A 20724-nucleotide genomic window follows, 5' to 3' on the forward strand; every position below is an offset into this window, starting at 1 on the left:
AGTCTCAGCATGGCTTTTCCTTTATAAACTATATATAGTATCATGTCATCTGTAAATAGTGACAGTTTCACTTCCTACTTTCCAAGTTGGATGCTTTTCTTTCTTCTTGTCTGATTATTGTGGCTGGGATTCCTAATACTGTATTGAATAAAAGTGGTGACAGTGAATGTCCTTGTCATGTTCCTGATCTTAAAGGAAATAATTTCAGCTTTTCACCAATGAGTAGGATATTAACTGTGGGTTTGTTGTATATAGACTTATGTTGAGGTTTGTTCCCTCTATCATAAATGAATCATAAATGAAATTTGAGAGTTTTTATCATAAATGAATTTTGTCAGATGCTTTTACTGGCCCCATCGAGATGGCCATATAACTTTTATTCTTCATTTTGTTGATGCGGTGTGTCATGTTGATTGATTTTTCAGTTATTGAACCATTTTTGCATCCCTGGAATGAATCCCACTTGATCATACTGTATGATTCTTTTAATGTATTGTTGAATTTGGTTTGCTAATACTTTATTGATCAGTTTTGTATCTATGTTCCTCAGGGACATTGGTCTATAATTTTTTTGTAGGACCTTTGTCTGGTTTGGGTATCAGAGCTATGCTGGCCCCCCAGAATGACTTTGGAAGCATTCATTCCTCTTCAATTTTCTGGAATAGTGTGAGAAAAATATTAATTCTTTAAATGGTTGGTAAAATTCATCTGCAAAGTCATTTGGTCCTGGACTTTTGTTTGTTGGAAGTTTTCGATAACTAATTCAATTTCATTACTAGCAAACCATTTTCATATTTTCTGTTTCTTCTTGACTTAGTTTTGGAAGATTGTGTTTCTAGAAACTTATCCATTTCTTCTAGGTTGTCAAATTTGTTGGCGTATAATTGTAGTAGTCTCTGTATATCTGTGGTGTCAGTTGTAACTTCTCCTCTTTCATTTCTGATTTTATTTATTTGGGCCATTTCCCTTTATTTCTTGATAAGTCAGTTTAATGTTTATCAATTTTGTTCATCTTCAATGAAGCAGCTCTTAGTTTCATTGACCTTTCCTTTTCTATATTTTTAGTTTCTATTTCATTTATTTCTGCTCTGATTTTTATTATTTCCTTTCTTCTACTAACTTTGGCCTTCATTCTTTTTTTCCTAGTTCCTTTAGGTTAACGTTCTTGTTTATTTGATATTTTTCTTGTTTATTGAGGTGGGTATGTATTGCTATAAACTTTCCTTGTAGACTAATTTTGCTGCGTCCCATAGATTTTAGAATATTGTGTTTCCAATTTCATTTGTCTTTGAGGTTTTTAAAAAAATATCCTCTTTGATTTCTTCGCTGGCCCATTTAGTAATATCTTGTTTATCCTCCACATATTTTAGTATTTTCTCGTTTTCTTCTTGTAGTTGATTTCTAGTTTCATATCATTGTGGTCAGAAAAGATGCTTAATATGATATCAATCTTCTTAAATTTATTAAGACTTCTTTCGTCACCAAACATGTGATCCATCCTAGAGACTGTTTCATGTGCATTTGAAAAAAAATGTGTATTCTCCTGTTTCGGGGTGAAATATTCTTTATATACCTATTAAATCAATCTGCTCTAATGTGTCATTTAAGGTTAATGTTTTCTTGACTGTTTTATGTCTAGCTGATTTATACATCGATATAAATTGGGTGTTAAATTCCCCTGCAATTATTGTATTACTGTCAGTCTCTCCCTTTATGTCTCTCCCTGTATGTTATTTGCTTTATTTACTTATATGCTCTTATGTTAGGTGTATAGATGTATTCCCATTTTTAAGGAAAAAAGAATCTATATTTAAAACCTTGGGAGGAGAGTTTATCTGTGATGGTGTCAATTTTGTGTCATGATGATGCAAATTTTTTTCTGTTTGCCTTGGAACATATTGGCATTCATTTATTTAAAGATAATGTAACATACTTGTGTTCATTAGGGCAATCTGTGTATATCATTAAACATGGATACCTATGTAATATAAGATAAAAATTTCAAAATTGTAATCAGAACTTCTGTACTGCTAAAAATAATTTGTATTGGAAAAAATTGCACCATGGCTTATTTCAAACACAATCGCAAGTGACTATGAGGAAACAAAACCAGAACTTGGGTAACTGCTATGACAAAACATTTATTCTACTCAATGTAGGCATACCTTGTTTTATTGTGCTTTGCTTTATTGCACTCTGCAGATACTGTTGTTTTGTTTTGTTTTGTTTTGTTTTGTTTTGTTTTGTTTTGTTTTGTTTTGTTTTAAGCAAATTGAAGGTTTGTACAACCCTGTGCTGAGCAACCCTGTCTATTCCATTTTTCCAACAGGCTCAGATGATAGCATTTTTTTTTAGCAATAAAGTATTTTAAATTAAAGTATGCACATTTTTTAAAACAGAATATAATTTCACATTTAATAGACTACAACAGGGGTTCCCAACCTCTGGGCGACCTATCCATGGCCTGTTAGGAACTTAGCTGCACAGCAGAAGGTGAGTGGTGGGCCAGCAAAGTTCCATCTCATAGGAGCACGAACCCTACTGTGAACTTTGCATGTGAGGGATCTAGGTTGCACATTCTTTATGAGAATCTAATGCCTGATGATCTGAGGTAGGCCTGAGGTGGTGATGCTAGCACTGGATAGTGGTTGCAAATACAGATTAATATTAGCAGAGGGGTTTGACAGCAGAGAGACCATAATAAATCAACTTCTTGTAGACCCATATCAAAACTCTATCAGTGAGTGGCAAGTGACAGTGAAGCTGCATCTGGTGGCAGGCTTTATAGTTGAAGTATATCAAGTGAATTGATATACTTCAACTGTATGACTGCATCTGGTGGCAGACTTTAAGTCAGAATTCAACCACTATTTTAGTCTGTGCATGGCCCATTATTTTGTTTACCACTTCCATCCATACCTCTTTCCTGCACTACGCTCTTGTCTCAGTCACAGTTTTGGTAAGCCTGCAAGCTAACCCCAGGCTAAACGAGTAAAAAACAAACGTCACTGGAGAGCTTCTTTAAAAAGGGAGAAAGACCCAATGATGAAACAGCAGAAGACTCTAAGACTGCCAACAAAAAGAAAGTTGCATTTAAAGGAAAATGCCACGAGTCCTATTTAAATTATGGGTTCATCACAATAGGTGATTCACATTCTCCAAGCCCGCTTTTTAAATATGTGGTGACCAGCTATCCAATGAAGCCAGGAAACCTTTGGGAGATCAAGAACCCTGAATTAAAAGACAAGGCTTTGGAGTTTTTCAAAAGAAAAACATGAACACGAAGAACAGAAGCAATTACTGAAGGCCACCACTTCATCAAATGTGTCTGCACTGAGTGCAATGTGTCTGCACGGAGTGTATCATTTTTAGTGGCCAACTGCATTGCTAAAGCTACGCAACCCTTTATAACTAGTGAAGAGTTGATCCTGACTGTTGCTAAGGACATTTGTCATGAACTTTTAGGAGAGGCTGCAATTCAAAAGGTGGTACGTGTTTCTCTTTCAGCTAGCACCATAACTAAATGAATTGATGAAATAGTAGAGGCTATTGAGGCATGATTTTTAGAGAGGATCGATGAGTCACTGTGGTACATAATCCAAGTTAACGAGTCTACCAATGTTGACAAAAAGGCAGCAATGATTGTTTTTGTGTGATATGTTTTTCAGGAGGATGTGCATGAGGAGATATTATGTGCGCTTTTGTTGCCAACCAATGCCGCAGCTGCAGAATAATTCCAGTCTTTGAATGATTATATATTAGGAAGATGGAATTGGTTATTTTGCGTCAGTGTATGTATGGACGGAGTGGCAGCCATGACTGGACAGCTTTCTGATTTCACTACTCATGTCAAAGAGGTCACTTCTAAATGTAAGTCTACTCTCTGTGACATCCATAGGTGTCAGTGCCCAGTTGATCGAGAAGGGAAGGTTTGATGGTGAGAGGCCCAGTTGGAAGAATGCACAAAAGGCTGACTCGAGAATGAAACAATAGGCACCAACTTTACTGCTGGGAGCATGCGCTCTACACTAGGGGACCACATGGGCTTTATGTATGTCAGAGAACAATGGCGGCATTCTGCTACAAATGCATAATAAACAATAAGCCGAAGCACCCTACTACATTAATGTAACATTTTAAATCTGGAGTCCTATCCCTAGCCACGAGCCTGTATCACAGCCAGACCTGGGACGCACACTCCACCCCTAAAAAATTGCCACGCAGGACCTAGCCTGGAAGCTGCTACCTTAGACCCACAATAGGGAAATGCTGGCTAGTGAAAAAATGTCACCTGAACTTAACAACGTTTTGCAGGATGTGATTCAAACGACCGACCACGTTAAAGTACTCACCCTTATCTCACATCTGTTCACACAGCTCTGTGAGGAGATGGACACAAAGCACACATATCTTGTTTTATACACAGAAGTGAGATGGCTTTCTAAAGGTAGATCACTGGCCAGAGTTTTTGAGTTATGAGAGCCACTCCAGACATTTCTTCTAGAAAAAGTCACCACTGGCAGCATATTTCAGTGGCACAGAATGGGTCACAAAACTTGCTTACTTGTGTGACATTCAACCTGCTCAATTAATTCAATCTGTCACTTCAGGGGAAAACGACAACTGTGTTTAAGTCAGCAGATAAAGTGGCTGAATTCAAAGCCAAACTGGAATTATGGGGGTGATGAGTGAACACTGGGCTTTTTGACATGTTTCAAACATTAGCAAAGATTTTGAAAGACTAGGCCAGAGCCTTCTTTCTTCCAGTTGGTGCATTATCACCTATTTCAGCTTTCAAAAGAGTTCGAGCATTACTTCTCAACCACAAAGACCAATGAAATGAAAAGGAATGGATTTGTGACCCATTTATAAATAAGCTAGGTGAATCAACTTTGTTAGTGCTAGAAGAGGATTGATCAATTGCTTGTAATTGCAAATGATGGTGGCCTTAAAAGTATATTTGAGACGACTTCAAATCTCCTTATGTTCTGGATTAAAGTCAAGGCTAAATATCCTGAGATTGCCACAAAAGCACTGAAAAGCCTGCTTCCATTTCCAACATACTATCTTTGTGTAGCAGGGTTTTCTGCAGTGACAACAACCAAAATGAGATTATGGAGTAGACTGGGCATAAGCAACACACTTCGTGTATCACTGTCTCCCATCACCCTCAGGTGGGACGATCTAGTTGCAGGAAAAAAAGCTCAGGGCTCCCACTGATTCTGCATTATGGTGAGTTGTACAATTATTTCATTATATATTACAATGTAATGATAAAAATAAAGTGTACAATAAATGTAATGCACTTGAATCATTCTGAAAACATCCCCTGCTGCTGCCCCAATCTGTTGAAAAATTGTCTTCCATGAAATTGGTCCCTGGTGCCAAAAAGGTTGTGCACCACTGGACTACAGTATAGTGTACACATAACTTTTATATGCACTGGAAAGCCAAAAAAGTCATGTGACTTGTTTTATTGCACTATTTGCTTTCTTGCAGTGGTCTGGAATAAAACCAGCAATATCTCTGAGCTATGCTTATAATGGGACATTGGAGGTAGACTAACAGGACAAATGCTTCAATAAGAGCATCACTGCATGTTCAAGAGTAATTTTCCATTTATCTTCATTATAGTAGATGGATACAGAGAGATGGTAAGCAGTGGCTAAGGTATATTATTGAGGAGAATATAATTGGAGATAATGCCTTGGAATAAACTGTTTTAATATTAACTAAGAAATGCATTTGGTGGAAGACTGGTAATAAGTCTTGAAGATTCATGTTTATTCCAGGATTTTCTTTTTAATGCTCTAATTCATAAAGCAGTCTACTGAATTGGGTTTAATTAATCATTAATTTTCAGATACTCAAATCTGGGAAGAAAAATTTTTAAAAGAGTGGGGATTAAAATACACAGAAATGCTAACAAACTATCATTTTAATATAACCTAACTTATGATCTTTTTATGCCTTAAAAAAATATTTTAAAAGTCTCACCAGCAATACAATATCACTCACCAAAAATAAGTTATAAAGAGTTTCTTTGCAAGTGGTTCTAATTAGTAGCCCTCAGGGAACTTAAGAACGCAGTTCAGCTTTTATGCCAACCCCACCCCACCCCACCCCCGCCACAATGTTGTCTTCTCTTGACATTACTGTTCTTATCAAAAGCACATTAAGCCTCCCTTATTCCAAAGTTAATAGCAATTCTTCTGGACAGGGTTTTTACTATAGCAGCAATAATTAAGTAGCTTTACAGGTCAATCAAAGAAGTCATTCTCAGATAAACTATAAAGTTGCTAGAGAGATGAAAAATTACATTTCATCTGCATTAAATTGTTCAAAAAATATTCCATACACGATCATCTTTCCACAATTATATAATTACTCTAGGTTTGCAGTGAAAGAAAAGAAATTATATGTAAGCATGTGGGTTCTATTCAACTTTCCCCATCATAAAATTTGTCTATGCTAACATTCATGAGAGAATGACTCAGACTCACAGGAATAAATTTAATTGTGCCTAATACTCCAATCATTTTTTCCCCTTTATCAGTATTTTGATTAGAAAGCCAGTATTACTTGGTAAAAGATGGGAAAGTGCTTAAAATCAAGGTCTATATGAAATAACTTATTCTTTCACTTTAAAAAATGATACACCTTTGATTTCAAGGGATCAATCATGTAGTGCACTAACCTCAGCCTAGCTTCTGTACACACATCAGAGCCTCCTTCGGAGAGGTTGAAGGATTAAAGTGAGATCTAACAAACCAGCTCTCCTTCACCAGCCATTTACTGACATTTCTGTGTGGTAGACAATGTGAATTAGTATTCACCATTGACATCCCATTCTCCTTCTGGCTGGAGATGTGGAAACTACAGTTGAATTTATGTTCTTAGTGTAAATCAGGATTATGAGATTTGAAAAGTAGGAGTGAGACAAGGTCCTCTGCCTTCCCTATTCAGCTCTTTCTGCCAGGATGCAAAGTCTTAGAAATATTGTTTTTCTGTCCAGTTCTCCAGTATCTCTTCTCCATCCTAGGGAGTTAGAGGTCATTACAGCAGCTGCAGCAGCATCGACTATCAATTCTGGCTTCCTATCCCTGGATCACAGCTACTGGGTGTGTCTCAAAATCACACTAGTGGTGGTCTTGAAGGTAGGAGCTCTCATAGGCTGTCAGTTCTGTTTCATTCTGGGTAGGAGGATGCAGTAGTTTTAAGCCCTCAGAAATTTAAAAAACTAAAGAATTCACATATAACATAAATAACACAGCAATCATTTTTCCACTGGGGAACTTTGTTATTGGGTTGAAACTCCAAAAAGGTTGTTAGGCGAACATGAAATAAGAGTAAAATTGGATAGGGTTTTTGCACACATTACTCAAAAATGTTTTTTAGAACGCCCCCCCCCCCCAAATTGTCATAGAGAAATGATGTCGACATAGTCTGAATTTTCCATAACATGCTGAATAAAAACACTTAAGTACTTGATTTTTGGTTAGAAAACAATTACATAACTGGAGGACATCTTTCCAGTGAATAAAATACGGTACTTATATCCAGTGATGAGAGGCAAAAGGAAGTAACAAGAATCCAGGCTATAAGAAAACATCACATACATAACCTCTAGCCTCAGCTGGGCCCTCCTTCCAATCTTGTAATCTTTTCATGACCCAAACAAACCCTCATTACTTTCTCTCTAGTGGGTATATTTTGACATTCTTTTCAAGTCCCCATCTCACTACTTTCTCAGTGTTGGTGACGTTTCGATCGGCGTTGCTTGAGTCAACTGCCCACCCATTGGGTAGGAGAGCAGAGGGTGCCTAAATTAAGAATGACACCAAGACTACACACAAGGTGAAGTTTCTCCTAAAGCAAGAAGGGAGTCAGAGCTGGAATTGAGCTCCCTGCAGCCAGGCAGAAACGGGCATGTGACCCGCCATTCCCTCGCGCCCTCATCTCCACCTCTGCGCGGCCCACCAACCCCTACAGTGCCCGCATCGCTTCTCCGCTTGCCCCCCCCGCAGCCTGCCGACACCTCACGCTCCCACTGTCTTTAGACCTAGCCTGCCGCGAGGCTTTGAAAGCGCCCAGGGCGGCGAGTCGCGACATGGGCTGCCTCGTGCTGCCATTGGCCGTCACGCGTCACGTGCGGCGGAGCGCGGCGCCGATTGGGTTGGGCAGGGGTGGGCGGGGCTGACCTGGGCGGTGCAGGAGCGGCACCTCCCCCGGGAACGCCCGGCGTCGGTGAGTGGTCCGCGCGCGCGGCAGTTGTGCGGTGGATAGGTGAGGCCGTGAGGAGGACCCGGTCTGTCTGTCTTGGGCTCCGAGGCCCCGGCTGCCTGCCGGGACCCCGCTGCCCCCAGGCTCCAAGCGCGGCCTGTGGGAGCCCAGTCGGCCGGGGGATGCGGAGCGGGAGAGGAGGCGCCGACCTGCCTGCCGCTGAGGCAGCCGCGCCAGTGGATCCCGGGCGTCCTGATGATGTCCGACTCGTACGCGGTGAGCCCCGGGGGCCCTTAATGGGGCGCGGGAGGAGGTCTTCAGCCCCATGTTCCGGGGCTGCAAGGCTGCCGCCGCCCGGAACCCAGCGATCTCTAGCAGCTGAATGTCCAGATTCTCACGTGCAAGCTCGTGATTTTTTAATGTTGGCAACTGGTTAACAGTAAATTATGAAACAGTGGGAGAGCCAAACGGGACATGTGTGACTCTGACATAGACCATATCTTGCCCTCATTTGTGGTAACCTGACCAAGTCATCTCTCTCTAGGCTTCGGGGGGTAAGGGGAGAAATAAGAAAAAGATATGAAATAGTGCTTTAGGGGAAGAGAATCAGAGGGTCCAGTAATAGTTGTGTATATTCAGGGATTAAAATAAACTAAAATTCACATACCTACACACGCACATATTTTTACTTGGTCTCCACTACAAGGTAAGTGACATCCCACTTTCTATATGAAAAAATTGTGAGGCTCGAGGGTTTGGGTGACTTGCAGTCAGAGCTATTAAATGGAAGAACTGCGATTTAAACCCGAATCTGCATGGCTCCAAACCCACCTCATGTAGTCTCTCAGCCTCCAGTCCAGTTCTGTCCGAACCTCTTGTGCACAAGAATTTCACCTTGTGACCCTTTTAAAATGAAGATTCCCAGCCACCTTCAGAAATGTGAATTCATTATCTGGAACCGGGCCTGGGGATAGGTATTTTAACCATTTCCTAGGTGATTCCATTTCGATGATCCAGGGAGTGTTTTGAGAACAACTACTCCAGTCTAATTTCCCACCCAGTCCCCATGGAGTTGTACCCAAAGGACTCAAAATTTCCCTTTCTGCTCAGAGAATCCATCTCTTTTTCCAGAGAGGTGACTGAATAACCAAGCTTTGAGAGGAAATCCTTTGTTGGGAGAAGCCAAAGTTTATGAGATAACACCTTGCACTACTGTTGAAAGCTCTAAGTTTGAGAAAATGCCGACAATTTGCTTTGCCCTTTTTTTTTTTTTTTTTTGGTAGCACTTCCTTCAATGCTATTTTGACCTTCCTAAAAACAAACAAACAAACAAGCAGGCTCAAGGCATTTATTTTAAAGTTAATATTAAACAACTTTAAAGCATGAAAAAAGTTCAAAAACCACAATTCATCCATAATGTCACCAGTCTAATAGAATTATTTTTGTGTTCTTTTGTATTTTTCTGCTACTAATGATCTCCCTGTTGCTAATCATATAGATTGTTCAAGTTCACAAAATTTAGAAAATTCTTTGGAGAGATGGGCATGAACTTCAGATTCCAATTGGAAATCTGAAAATTACCCTGAAGATAAATCTTAAATCACAGTTCTCTAAAAGGTGTATCTCATCCTTTTCTCAATTAAAAATGCCTCAAAATCTGAAGATTTTCATTAGTTCTACAGTAAGTGTAGAGTGGGTATGAAAATATACACATTGAAATGTATATTTTCTTGTGACTTTGTTACCCATATCACTTCAGCCTCACCAAAAGATACATGTAATTATTAATTTACATATTTCCTGTTCTAAAAATTATATAAATTGAATAATCAAAACATTTCTTTGGAAATAATAACTATCATTTAGTGCCCTTAAGGTGTTGTTGCTGAAAAAGTTATAGTTATTTTTTCTGCTTCCTTTGGAGACAACATGAAGTAGAAGAAATAAAGTGGGCTTTAGTTTAAGAAAGAACTGGTACTCTAATCCCAATTCCAACACTCTCTTGACCTTAGGCCAATGACTTCCTCTCTGATTTTTACTTTGCTCATATTAAAATGAGGACAGTGCCTCCAGAGTTTTATCTGAGACAGCGTACTTAGTACTAGAGTACTAAGCACAACTATTTTTCTACCATTAGTTCTTTTTCTTCTTCACTCTCTTTAGAGCAAATTTGTGAGTTCAAACCCTGCTGTAATATTGGAGGTCATTTTCATTTCCCCCCCCCAAAAAAAGATGCAATTTTTTTGAGCATATACTATATGTGAAACATAAAAATAATAACAAGCCACCTTAAAAAAATTTTTTTGAGGGCATAGACTATCTAAGGGCATAGACTGCCTAGCTCTTTATCATGTTTTGCTTTCTGACCAAAATCATTTGTTAACTCAGTAAATATTTATGAATGCTGGTTAGTGCCAGGTACTATGTTAGAAGTAGGAGATAATACCAGTATAGATGACTGGGTCCCTGATCGTAGAGAAATTATGTAGGAAAAAGACAATATGCAAATAAAACAAGGTAGCTACTGATTGTGATAAATGCTTGAACGATAATATTATAATATCTTTGAATGTTAACATGGTAAGGAAATGAGTTCCTTACCGAGTATCATTTGTAACAAAATACTTGTTAGAAAATTCTCTTAAATGCAAGTCTCAGTTAAGATTGTGAAAGTGGTTCGTGTGTCAGAAAGTAGGGACTTAAGAAAAATAAATTAGCGGTTTAAGATTTACCAGGTCTGAAATACTTCTTACAAGTTGATCCAAGAGATGTAATTTACATTTGTTCCATAATAATGTCAGTGCTTTGATAGACTTTTGGCTTAACTTTAGGAAGTTATCATCTTATTTTTCATGGAAATCATTTCCTTTTAATAGCAATTAGTATGCGCACCTATTTTGGTAGAAAATTATATATAAAAAAAAGTCTCAGTGATTTCTGTAAAATTTATTGATCTTTAAGCCCATAGGAATTTTAACATAAACAATGGGTAAGGACTGACCATTAAAACAGGTTTCTAAGAGACCAACTAGCCCAGTAACCATAGGCATAATTTAGAAGTTACATATCTTTATTTTTCTCATTGATCAGTGATCGGTGTGATCACAGCAAATTGAACAGATTGGGTTTTTAAAGAAACTGAATTTTACAAGTGACTAAGTCGCAAAGATGAAGATTCAAAACTCCCTAACTACTTACACTTGCATAAAAAAAACTAAAAAATATTAATAGGGATTGTGCTTTAGCATCTTCTCAGTTTGTTATTTATCATTTTCTGTGCTATCTAAGTTTTTGGACATTACTTTTTTCTCATGGTTTAAAACCTAACATTTGTCCTCTTTGGTTGTAAACCTTATGATTTTAATTCTTAATCTTTTGAGTGGGGAATTCTACTACAAGGTGATTGATCACCTAGTTTAATTGTAGGCGCTATAAAAGAACACTTTATCTTTTTTGTTATTTCTGTGTGGGCATGAATAAGTATCAGTCTCTGGATCACACTTTTTGTCTGGTTGCTGCAATGTTTGTAGCACAAGAAGCTGTCCATTGCAGGCGGAGAATGGTTAGAAGGCCCACAAATTACCTGAGAGAAACAGAGGCATGCCTTTTTGATCTCTGCATCATTTCTATTCACTACAGTTCAAGCAGCATAATTTCTTCTGCATGTTTGATCTAGTAATTGTGGCATCCTACTCTTCAAAAGGAAAGTTGTCTGACCCTGTATATGAACTCAGGACTTTATTTCATGAGATGTTTTGAGTACTTACTATATGCCGGACATCATAATGGTTGAAATGCATCTATTATAGTAGATCCAATGCCAAATACCTGTATGTTTAGTAAGGGCCATGTGATCTTAGTTACTCATGAAAATGTTTTTTCATTTTAAATCATGCCTTTGCAAAGTCATCTTTGACAAGTTACTTTTATACTTTATAAAGATTAATTTAACTCAAGATGAAAAGAGTTCTAGAGAATTACATTTTCTCAATTTTACAAAAATCTTGTTTTAAGAATTAAATTGCCTAGTAGTTTAATTAGTATTATGACTGTGTTTTTATTTTATTCTATTCCCAATACTGTTTCCCAAGAAGTTTGCATATAATGTATATGGTCTATTAAAAGTAACATTTTTTCTTATAAAATATATATTCAGTGTCAAACTTAGGAAATATTAACAATCAGAAAATAATAAAATAAAATATACCCTGTTAATATTTTGATATATATTTTTCCAGTCTTTTATCTATGTACATATTTTGTTTGTATTTTTTATAAAAATGAGATCATACTCTATATTCTACTTTACAGCTTATATTTTTAATTCTAGTATATGGTACATAAATATGCTTTTTACTCACATGTTTCTAATTCTTTTTAAGCAGTTGTTTTGTTGATAGAATAGAGATCAAAAGAATCTATGTATAGAATTGCTTTAGAGGATAAATTCAGAAACCCAAACTGCCCACCCAAGAACAAAATCTCCTTCTTTGTTCCTTTCCTTCCTTAATTCTGGTAGACTTTACCCCCCATCATCTACCCTCCCACTCACACCCACAGGAGGGTTCTCTTGGAGGGAGTCTCTGAAGGAAGGTTTATCTAGTCAGTTACACCATACTTAACATTTTAAGTTCTCTTCTTTTTAAACCTTTTCGGCCAATTTTTCAGAATTTTTAACTTTTATTTTATTTGCTTGAGGCAGAGTATCAAGAGTAGAGTTGGGAGGATTTGGAGTAATATAGGAAAATAAAATCATATGTTGAAATTCTTTCTCAGAATGTAAGCAAGGGGAGACGCATGTTCGAAGTTGAATAATATAGATTCAAATTTAAAATTTTATGTTCCAAAGAAAATGATCCAATTTTAAAATTCCATTTTGCCTTTTATATATAACCTCAAACTTTCTAGCAATCTTGTTATGTTTACTGTTAATATACAAATATATTTGACTATTAAATTATCCATATTTTGAAATACACAATATTTTTGCCTTCATTCTTAATGTTTTTCTAGTCTATAAGAAATTATGTATAAATGACTCAGGGCACAGATTAAATTTATATTAAATATTTAAAGCAATGGTGGAAATATATTTTAAAATGTAGCATTAAGGTAAATACCTAAGGTTTATGTAATAGTAACCAGTGCAACTACAGAATCTTTTTAAAATAACCTTTTTCTTCCTATAAAAATAAAACATTGAGTATAAAAATTTAGAAAATACCAACAATCCCACCACTGTTAATATTCCATTAGTTTACTAATCTAATTTTCCTTTCTCTTAGTCTATAGAGGATTTTTTTTTTATAATGGTCATGTAAAATGACAGCTCTCATATGAGGGCTTTGACCCTTTTCATTTGAATTGAATATGTATATGTTATCTGTTTTGAGCCTGTTCCATGAATGGGTGAATTTATTCCCATTTTAAGGTCAAATTCCTTTATCTACCCTGTTTATAAACTATAGCATATTTTGACTTCCCAGGTCAATCTTATATGTCTTTAGGGAAAGGTTTGAGTAAACTAACTTTTTAAGTTTGTTTTAGTCTTCTGAGTAATAACAAATAAACAATATAAGTAAAAATAGAAAATACAGAAACATATAAAGGAATAAAAGTCAACCATACTTCCATTATCAGCATTTTGGTCAATCTCTTTCAAGTCTATGAAAGAGATTTTTCTCTGCCTACTTATTTTTACATACTACTTGTACAGTTTTTGTATTTGATTTTCTTTAGTAGAATTGATTTTACCATTTTAAATCAATTTTTAATATTTTAATATGTTGTTGATAAGGTACTGCCGCTAATGCCAGTCTTTCCCAGCTTTTCTACCTGAAGTCTCCTACAGGCCAGGTTTTTCCTAGATGCTGACCGTTCTGACCTGGCTACTTTATAATAATCACTGTCATCATTGCTGTCATTTCTTGAGCACTTCTTACATTTCTGTACTTTATATCAGCAGCCTACGTGAACAAGTCTACCTTTATCATGTCCTAGTAAGCACTATTATTGGACTGCTATCTCTCCTTTTTTTCTTATAGCTGAGTTCATTTTCTCAGCCCCCGTGTTCCACATTTCCTCCATTCTATAAGCTTGTTTTGCAAAGGTCCTATCATACATCTAACTTAGTCTGCCTAATTTTATACAAAATCAATTGATTCTAGTTCATTGTTTTCTTCCCTTTGAACAAAAACCCATTGAAAACAGAGATGATAAGCAGGACCACAGAGAGGTTTTCTTCTCTCCACAATTAGTTGTGTTTCCTAGTACACATGAGAAGAGTATTCTCATTTAGATAATTTTTTTCCCTCCTATCTAATTCAAATGATCAGATATTTTTAAATATTTCTAATTATTTGTAGAATTTTGAAGTATGAATGCCCTTAATGACCTAAATCGCTGTAAAGAAATTGTAGAATAATTACACTTTTATCTTGTACATTCTAGAGTCTAGTTCTATAATTGATTATTATTTGGCTCAGTAGTAGACCTCCTTGATAGACAAATCAAGCTTTATAATTCTTCACATTTGTGTAAATGGAAATAAAATTGAAATATTTTTCTTTCTATTACATTTTAGACTTTTAAATGTTATTCTGTTTTAAAAACTTAGCTTTTCTAGGTGATTATAACAATATAGGATGGAAATAATAATACCCTTTGATTTTCATGGTAAATTTTATTGGTTTTGGAGTGCATCCTGTTGTATGGGGCATTTAGAGAAGAGATCTTAACATATGTTAATCACTAACTTTGTGCAAGATGCTGAGTCCAAGTCAGCCTGTTACCCTATCTACCTACCCTTCATTCCTAAGACTGTCCCTCAGGTCATACTGAACACTTCTGACTCTCTTCTGTACAACAGTCCTTTAAATATTTGGATTCATTACTCCTTGCATGTATGCTTTTATCCTTTCTACCAGACAGTTACCTTCTCAAGGCCAGAAACTATTTTATTTATCCTCATGTTTCTCCTTATCTTTCATAGTTTTTGGTACCTAGTAGGGGCTCAAGTATTTATTGTATTGAATTGGACTGTTGTTCATTTGAGTCCCTAATTATCCTGACCTCGTTCCCTCTAAACATACTTCAGTGTGTCTGTCCCCTCTAAGCTATATATTCTGGTATATTCTGTCCTCCTACTTTGAAAAAATATACCTGCACAATAACACAACTTTATATGAATGAAAGTTGGAAGAATATAAAAGATTACCTAATATTATTATTGAGCATGTCAGAATTTTCTGTTATTATAACTGAAAACTGCATTTATTTTGTTGCTCAAATTGTTTCAGCTTTTGCCATTAGGAGCTCTTTCAGTTGGCTTCCATATCCCTTTGTCATATTTCCAGCAGTTTATTTTGAGCACCTCCTTTCTCTCTGGCACCACAGGATGGATGCTCTAGGCTCATCATGTATTCCCTGCTTCATCCCTAAAATCAGCCATTTCAATGAAGATCTCTGGATCTTTTTATTGGAGAATGGTATTAGAAACCAGAATTTGTTCTGTCAGTGACCAGAGTTAGGAAATAAATGTATGTATACTAACCTCTATATACATACATATCTGTATTTCTACTTTGACTCATTAGTTTCTACGTTAAGCTGATGTCTCAGACTCTAATTCAGAGCTATGTGGTTTATTCTAGCCTTTCCCCCTTACTTTTCTGTAACCTCCCATTCTAACAGTGAGAAATGTGGCTCCTAACATTCACCATCTTTTTACTTATTTTTTCAGTCCCACTGTACATGTACAGCAGTATCAGAATTGTTAACCAATATCTTCATGAGAAATAGCATTACCAACTACAGTGCTTATGTACAGTTCCTTTTGTTTTCTCTTACAGTTTCCATTCATCTCCATAGTTATTTAGATCCCTTTTTCCCCCATCATCTCCAGCGAAGTTATATTTATACATTCGCTATACAATTAATTTGTCATAGTCTGCATTCCATGCTGGACTGCCCCCCCCCCCCAAGTAGATGTTCTAAAATTTACATTTTAAAATTAAGGTTCACTCTTTGTGCTATAAAGTTCATTGGGTTTTGAGAAATGGGTAACATCATTATCCATCACTGTACTATTAAATAAAATAGTTTCACGGCCCTAAAAATTTTCTAACATGTTAGAAACATAACTGGCTTATATTCTGTGAGAAATACTAAGTCCGACTTAAAATTTTTTCTTTCATGAATTTTGCTTTTCGTGTTTATTGTGCTTAAATACTCATCATTAAACTCAAAGTCATGTGGATTTCTTCCTACATTTTTTCCTAGAAATTTTACATTTTCTACATTTTACATTTTAGGTCTGTGATCAATTTTGAGTTTGTTTTTTTGTGTAAGATGTGAGCCTAGTCCAATGTCTAGCATCATTTGTTGAATACTATTCTCTCTCCATTGAATTGTGTTTGTACCTTTGTCAAAAATTGGCTATATTTTTGTGGGTCTGTTTCTGAGCTCTTTATTTTTTCACTGTTCTTTTGCCCCTCTCTGTTCATTACGATAGCTTTATACTAAGTGTTGAAATCAAGTAATATAAATCCTCCAACTTTGTTCTTTTCCAGAATTGAATTGGCTATCCTAGTACCTTTTCATATAAATTTTAGAATAAGCTTATCCATGTATACAAAAAAACCTGGCTGGATTCGCGGTAGGAATTGCAGTAAGCCCATAGCTCAGTGTGGGGAGAATTAACGACTTTACTATGTTGAGTCTTCCAATGCAACAACACACATCTCTTTGTTTATTTAGATTTTCTTTTATTTCTTTCATCGGCGATTTCTAGTTTTTTATACACAGGTTCTGTACATATTTTGTTAGATTTATACCTAAGGACTTCATTTTGGATGCTATTATAAATATATATATATATATATATATATTTTTTTTTAATTCAAATTCCAAGTATTCACTGCTCATATGTAGGAAAGCAGTTCACTTCTGTAAATTGACTATGTACCTTTTAACCTTGCTTATGTCACTATGTACAGGAGTTATTTGGTAAATTCTTGGGGTTTTCTGTATAAACAATAAGTTGTCTGTGAATAAAAACAGTTTTATTCCTTTGTTTTAAATTTGTATACCTTTCATTTCTTTTTCTTGTCTAATTACACTAGCTAACACTTTTAGTATGAAGTTCAGTTATAAGTGGTGAAAGAGGACATCCATGCCTCCTCATTCCTGATCTTGGGGGAAAACTTAACATCTCACTATTAATATGGTATTAGCTGTGATTCTTTTAAATAGTCTTTATTACGTTAGGGAATTCCCTTCCATTCTTAGTTTTTTGAGAGTATTTATTATAAATAGATGTTGAACTCTTTTCTGCTGCATATATCAATATCACATGATTTTTCTTGTCCAGTCTATTAATTGACGAATTACATTGATTTACAGATGTTAAATTAGCCTTGTATTGTTGAAATGAACGCCACAGGATCATGATATATTATCTTTTTTATATGTTGCTGGATTCAGTTTGCTAACATTTACATCTAAATTCATGAAAATTACTGTTTTTTTTTAATACATCTATTTTTGGAATATGTCAAATGAGCTGGCCTTAGAAAACGAGTTGGGAAGTGATTGATCTCTCTTCTGTTTTCTGGAAGAGATTGTAAAAGTGGTATAATTTCTTCCTTAAATGCTTGGAAAAATTCACCAGTGAAACTATCTGAGCCTAATGGTTTTTTGTTTTGTTTTATTTTTTGTTTGTTTTTTTGGGGGGAGGGGTCCTACTTATTTCTTTTTTAGATATGAGTCTGTTCATATTGAGTTAGTTTTGGTAGTTTGTGCCCTTTAAGGACTGGTCCATTTTATCTAAATTATCAAGTTTATGGGCATAGACCTATTTGTAGTATTATCTCATTATTTATTTGATGACTGATGTCTGTAGGATTAGTATGATGACCCCTATTTTTTTCCCTGATATTTGGTAATTTGTGTCTTGTCTTTTTTTTCTTGATTTGGCTAGAGTTTTATCATTTCCTTCCTTCCTCTTGCTTTAGGTTTAATTTGTTTTTCTAGTTTCCTAAGTTAGAAGTTTAGGTTATTGATTTTAGATCTTTCTTTTTTTCTAAGATATGCATTTAATACTATAAATTTCTCTCTAAGCACTACTTTAGCAGCAGCTCACAAATTTTGATGTGGTCTTTTAAAAAATTAATTATAGTAAAATACACAGAACATAAAATTTACCATCTTAATAATTTTTATGTGTACACTCCAGTGGTGTTAACTATATTCATATTGTTATATAAGAAAAGTGGTATTTTCATTTTTATTTAGTTCAAAATACTTAAAAATTTCTCTTAAGACTTCTTAACCAATGTGTAATTTAGAAGTATGTTGTTTAATTTCCAAATATTTTGAATTGTACACTATCTTTCTATTTTTGATTTCTAGTTTTATCTTGATATGCTCTGAGAACATACTTCATATGGTTTCTTTCTTTAATATTTGTTGAAATATGTTTCATGTACCAGAATGTGGTCTATCTTGGTGAATGTTTCATGTGGGCCTCTGTTGTTAGATAGAATATTCTATAAATTTCAACTAGACCAAGTTGATTAAAGTGCTGTTCAAGTCATCTGTATTCTTACTGATTTATTTAGAGAAGGGTGTTGAAGCCTCCTACTATAAAAAGTAGATTAGTCTATTCTCCTTTCAGTTCTATCAATTTTTGCTTCATGTTTATAAAGTTCATGTTTTTAGTTCTTCCATTTTGGTGTATGATACATTTTGAATTAATTTTTGTATGTGGTATGTGAGATCATTTGAGGTTCATGTTTTTGTATATAGCTATTCAGTTCTAGAACATCTTGTTGAAAAGAACATACTTTTTCTACTTCATTGCTTTTGCATTTCTGTCAAAAATAAATTTTCCAGTAGGTGTGGGTATCTTTCTGGACATTCTTTTTTTTCCCCATTGCTCAATTTATCTGCTTTAAGCTACTTCCTCACTGTTTCTATACTGTTGCTTGAAATCAGGTAGTGTTAAGACTAATAACTTTTTTCCCAAGTTGTTTTGGCTGCTGTAGATCCTCTATGTTTCCATGAAAGTATTATAATTGGCCTATTTCTACAAAAAGCCTTGTTGTCAGTTTCTGCAAAAAGCCTTGTGGTATTTTTGTTGAGATTGTGGTGGATCTATAGTTCATTATGGGAAAAAGTGAAATCTTAACTAGTTTTCTGAATTATGACACAGTACATCTTGCCATTTTTTAGGTTTTCTAATTTTTCTCAGTAGTGTTTTATAGTTTTCAGTATGCAGCCTTTTCACATCCTTTGTCAAATGTATCCCTAAATATTTCATACTTTTTTATGCTATTATAAATGTGTTTTTAAGTTTTATATTCATAATTTTTCATTGTTATATAAAAATATAATTTTGTATATTGATCATGTAAATCACAATCTTGCTAAATTTTGTTAGTCTAGTAGGTTTTTTTGTGGATTGTATCATATGTTCTATGTAGATGAATGTCATCTCTGAATAAACACAATTTTGCCTCTTCCTTCCAAAATGGAAGATTTTTACTTTTTCTTGCATTATTGCTTTGGCTAGACCTCCACACTATATCGAATGAGAGTGACAAGAGTAGACATGTTTGTCTTGGGGGGAAGTACATGGAATTGAATGAAATTATAACATCATAACTTTGTGGACCATACCTAAAGCAGAGTGTAAAGAGAGTACAAGACTGATTCAATATATGAAAATCAGTCAGTATAATTCACCCTATTACAGGTTAAAAAAACAAAAACACACAATTATATTTGTTGATGCCGAAAAAGCATTTGACACAGTTCAGCAATGACTCATTACTAAAAAACTCTCAGAAAATTAAATAGAGGGGAACTGCCACAACTTGAAAAATGGCATTTTTTTCTTACAGAACTTATAGAAATAAAATTAAAATTCAATTTGAACTTTGAGACATACAATTATTTTTATATGTCAATCTTGTATCCTGCCAATTTGCTCAACTCATTTGTTCATTCTAATAGTTTTTCTTAATGGAGTCTTTAGAATTTTCTAAATCTACCATCACATCATCTGCGAATAAAAGTTTTACATCTTCCTTTCATATACGGAAGCCTTTTTTTTTTTTTCCTTGCATTATTGCAATGGCTGGAACCTCCATTACAATGTTAAATGGAAGTGGTGAGAGTTCATATCCTTGTCTTGTTCCTGATCTTGGGGGAAAGTCCTCCATCTTTCACTCTTGATCCTCTTATTGTAAAATGTCTTTCTTTTGTCTTTAGTAACATTTTCTTTTTTGTCTACTAGTATTTTGCATATTATTAATGTGGCCACTTCAGCTCTATTTTGGTTTCTGGTTGCATACTTTTCCATTCTTTTTCTTTCAATCAATGTGTGTCTTTGAATCTAAAGTATATCATTTGTAGACAGCATATAGTTGAATCATTTTTTTTTATTTTGATAGAATCCAACTTATGCTTTTTTATATTAAGCATTCTGAGTCCATTTTG

At 35.2% G+C, this 20724-nt stretch overlaps 1 protein-coding gene across 3 annotated transcripts in view; it reads left to right on the top strand.

Annotated features, from left to right (window-relative positions):
• The first annotated feature begins 8247 nt into the window (after positions 1 to 8247).
• Positions 8248 to 20724, top strand: part of PTPDC1 (protein tyrosine phosphatase domain containing 1) — a 61980-nt gene continuing 49503 nt past the window's right edge. The window contains exon 1 of one of the 3 annotated variants that reach the window (XM_016125389.2): positions 8248 to 8499. In XM_016125389.2, the coding sequence (XP_015980875.2) occupies positions 8479 to 8499 (21 nt within the window). In that variant the 5' untranslated portion in view covers positions 8248 to 8478. The remainder of the gene's footprint in view (positions 8500 to 20724) is intronic. The other 2 variants (XM_016125390.2, XM_036239556.1) reach the window with 2 other exon arrangements.

This window comes from Rousettus aegyptiacus, unplaced genomic scaffold, assembly GCF_014176215.1.
Source record: "Rousettus aegyptiacus isolate mRouAeg1 unplaced genomic scaffold, mRouAeg1.p scaffold_m13_p_3, whole genome shotgun sequence".
NCBI classification, from domain to species: domain Eukaryota; kingdom Metazoa; phylum Chordata; class Mammalia; order Chiroptera; family Pteropodidae; genus Rousettus; species Rousettus aegyptiacus.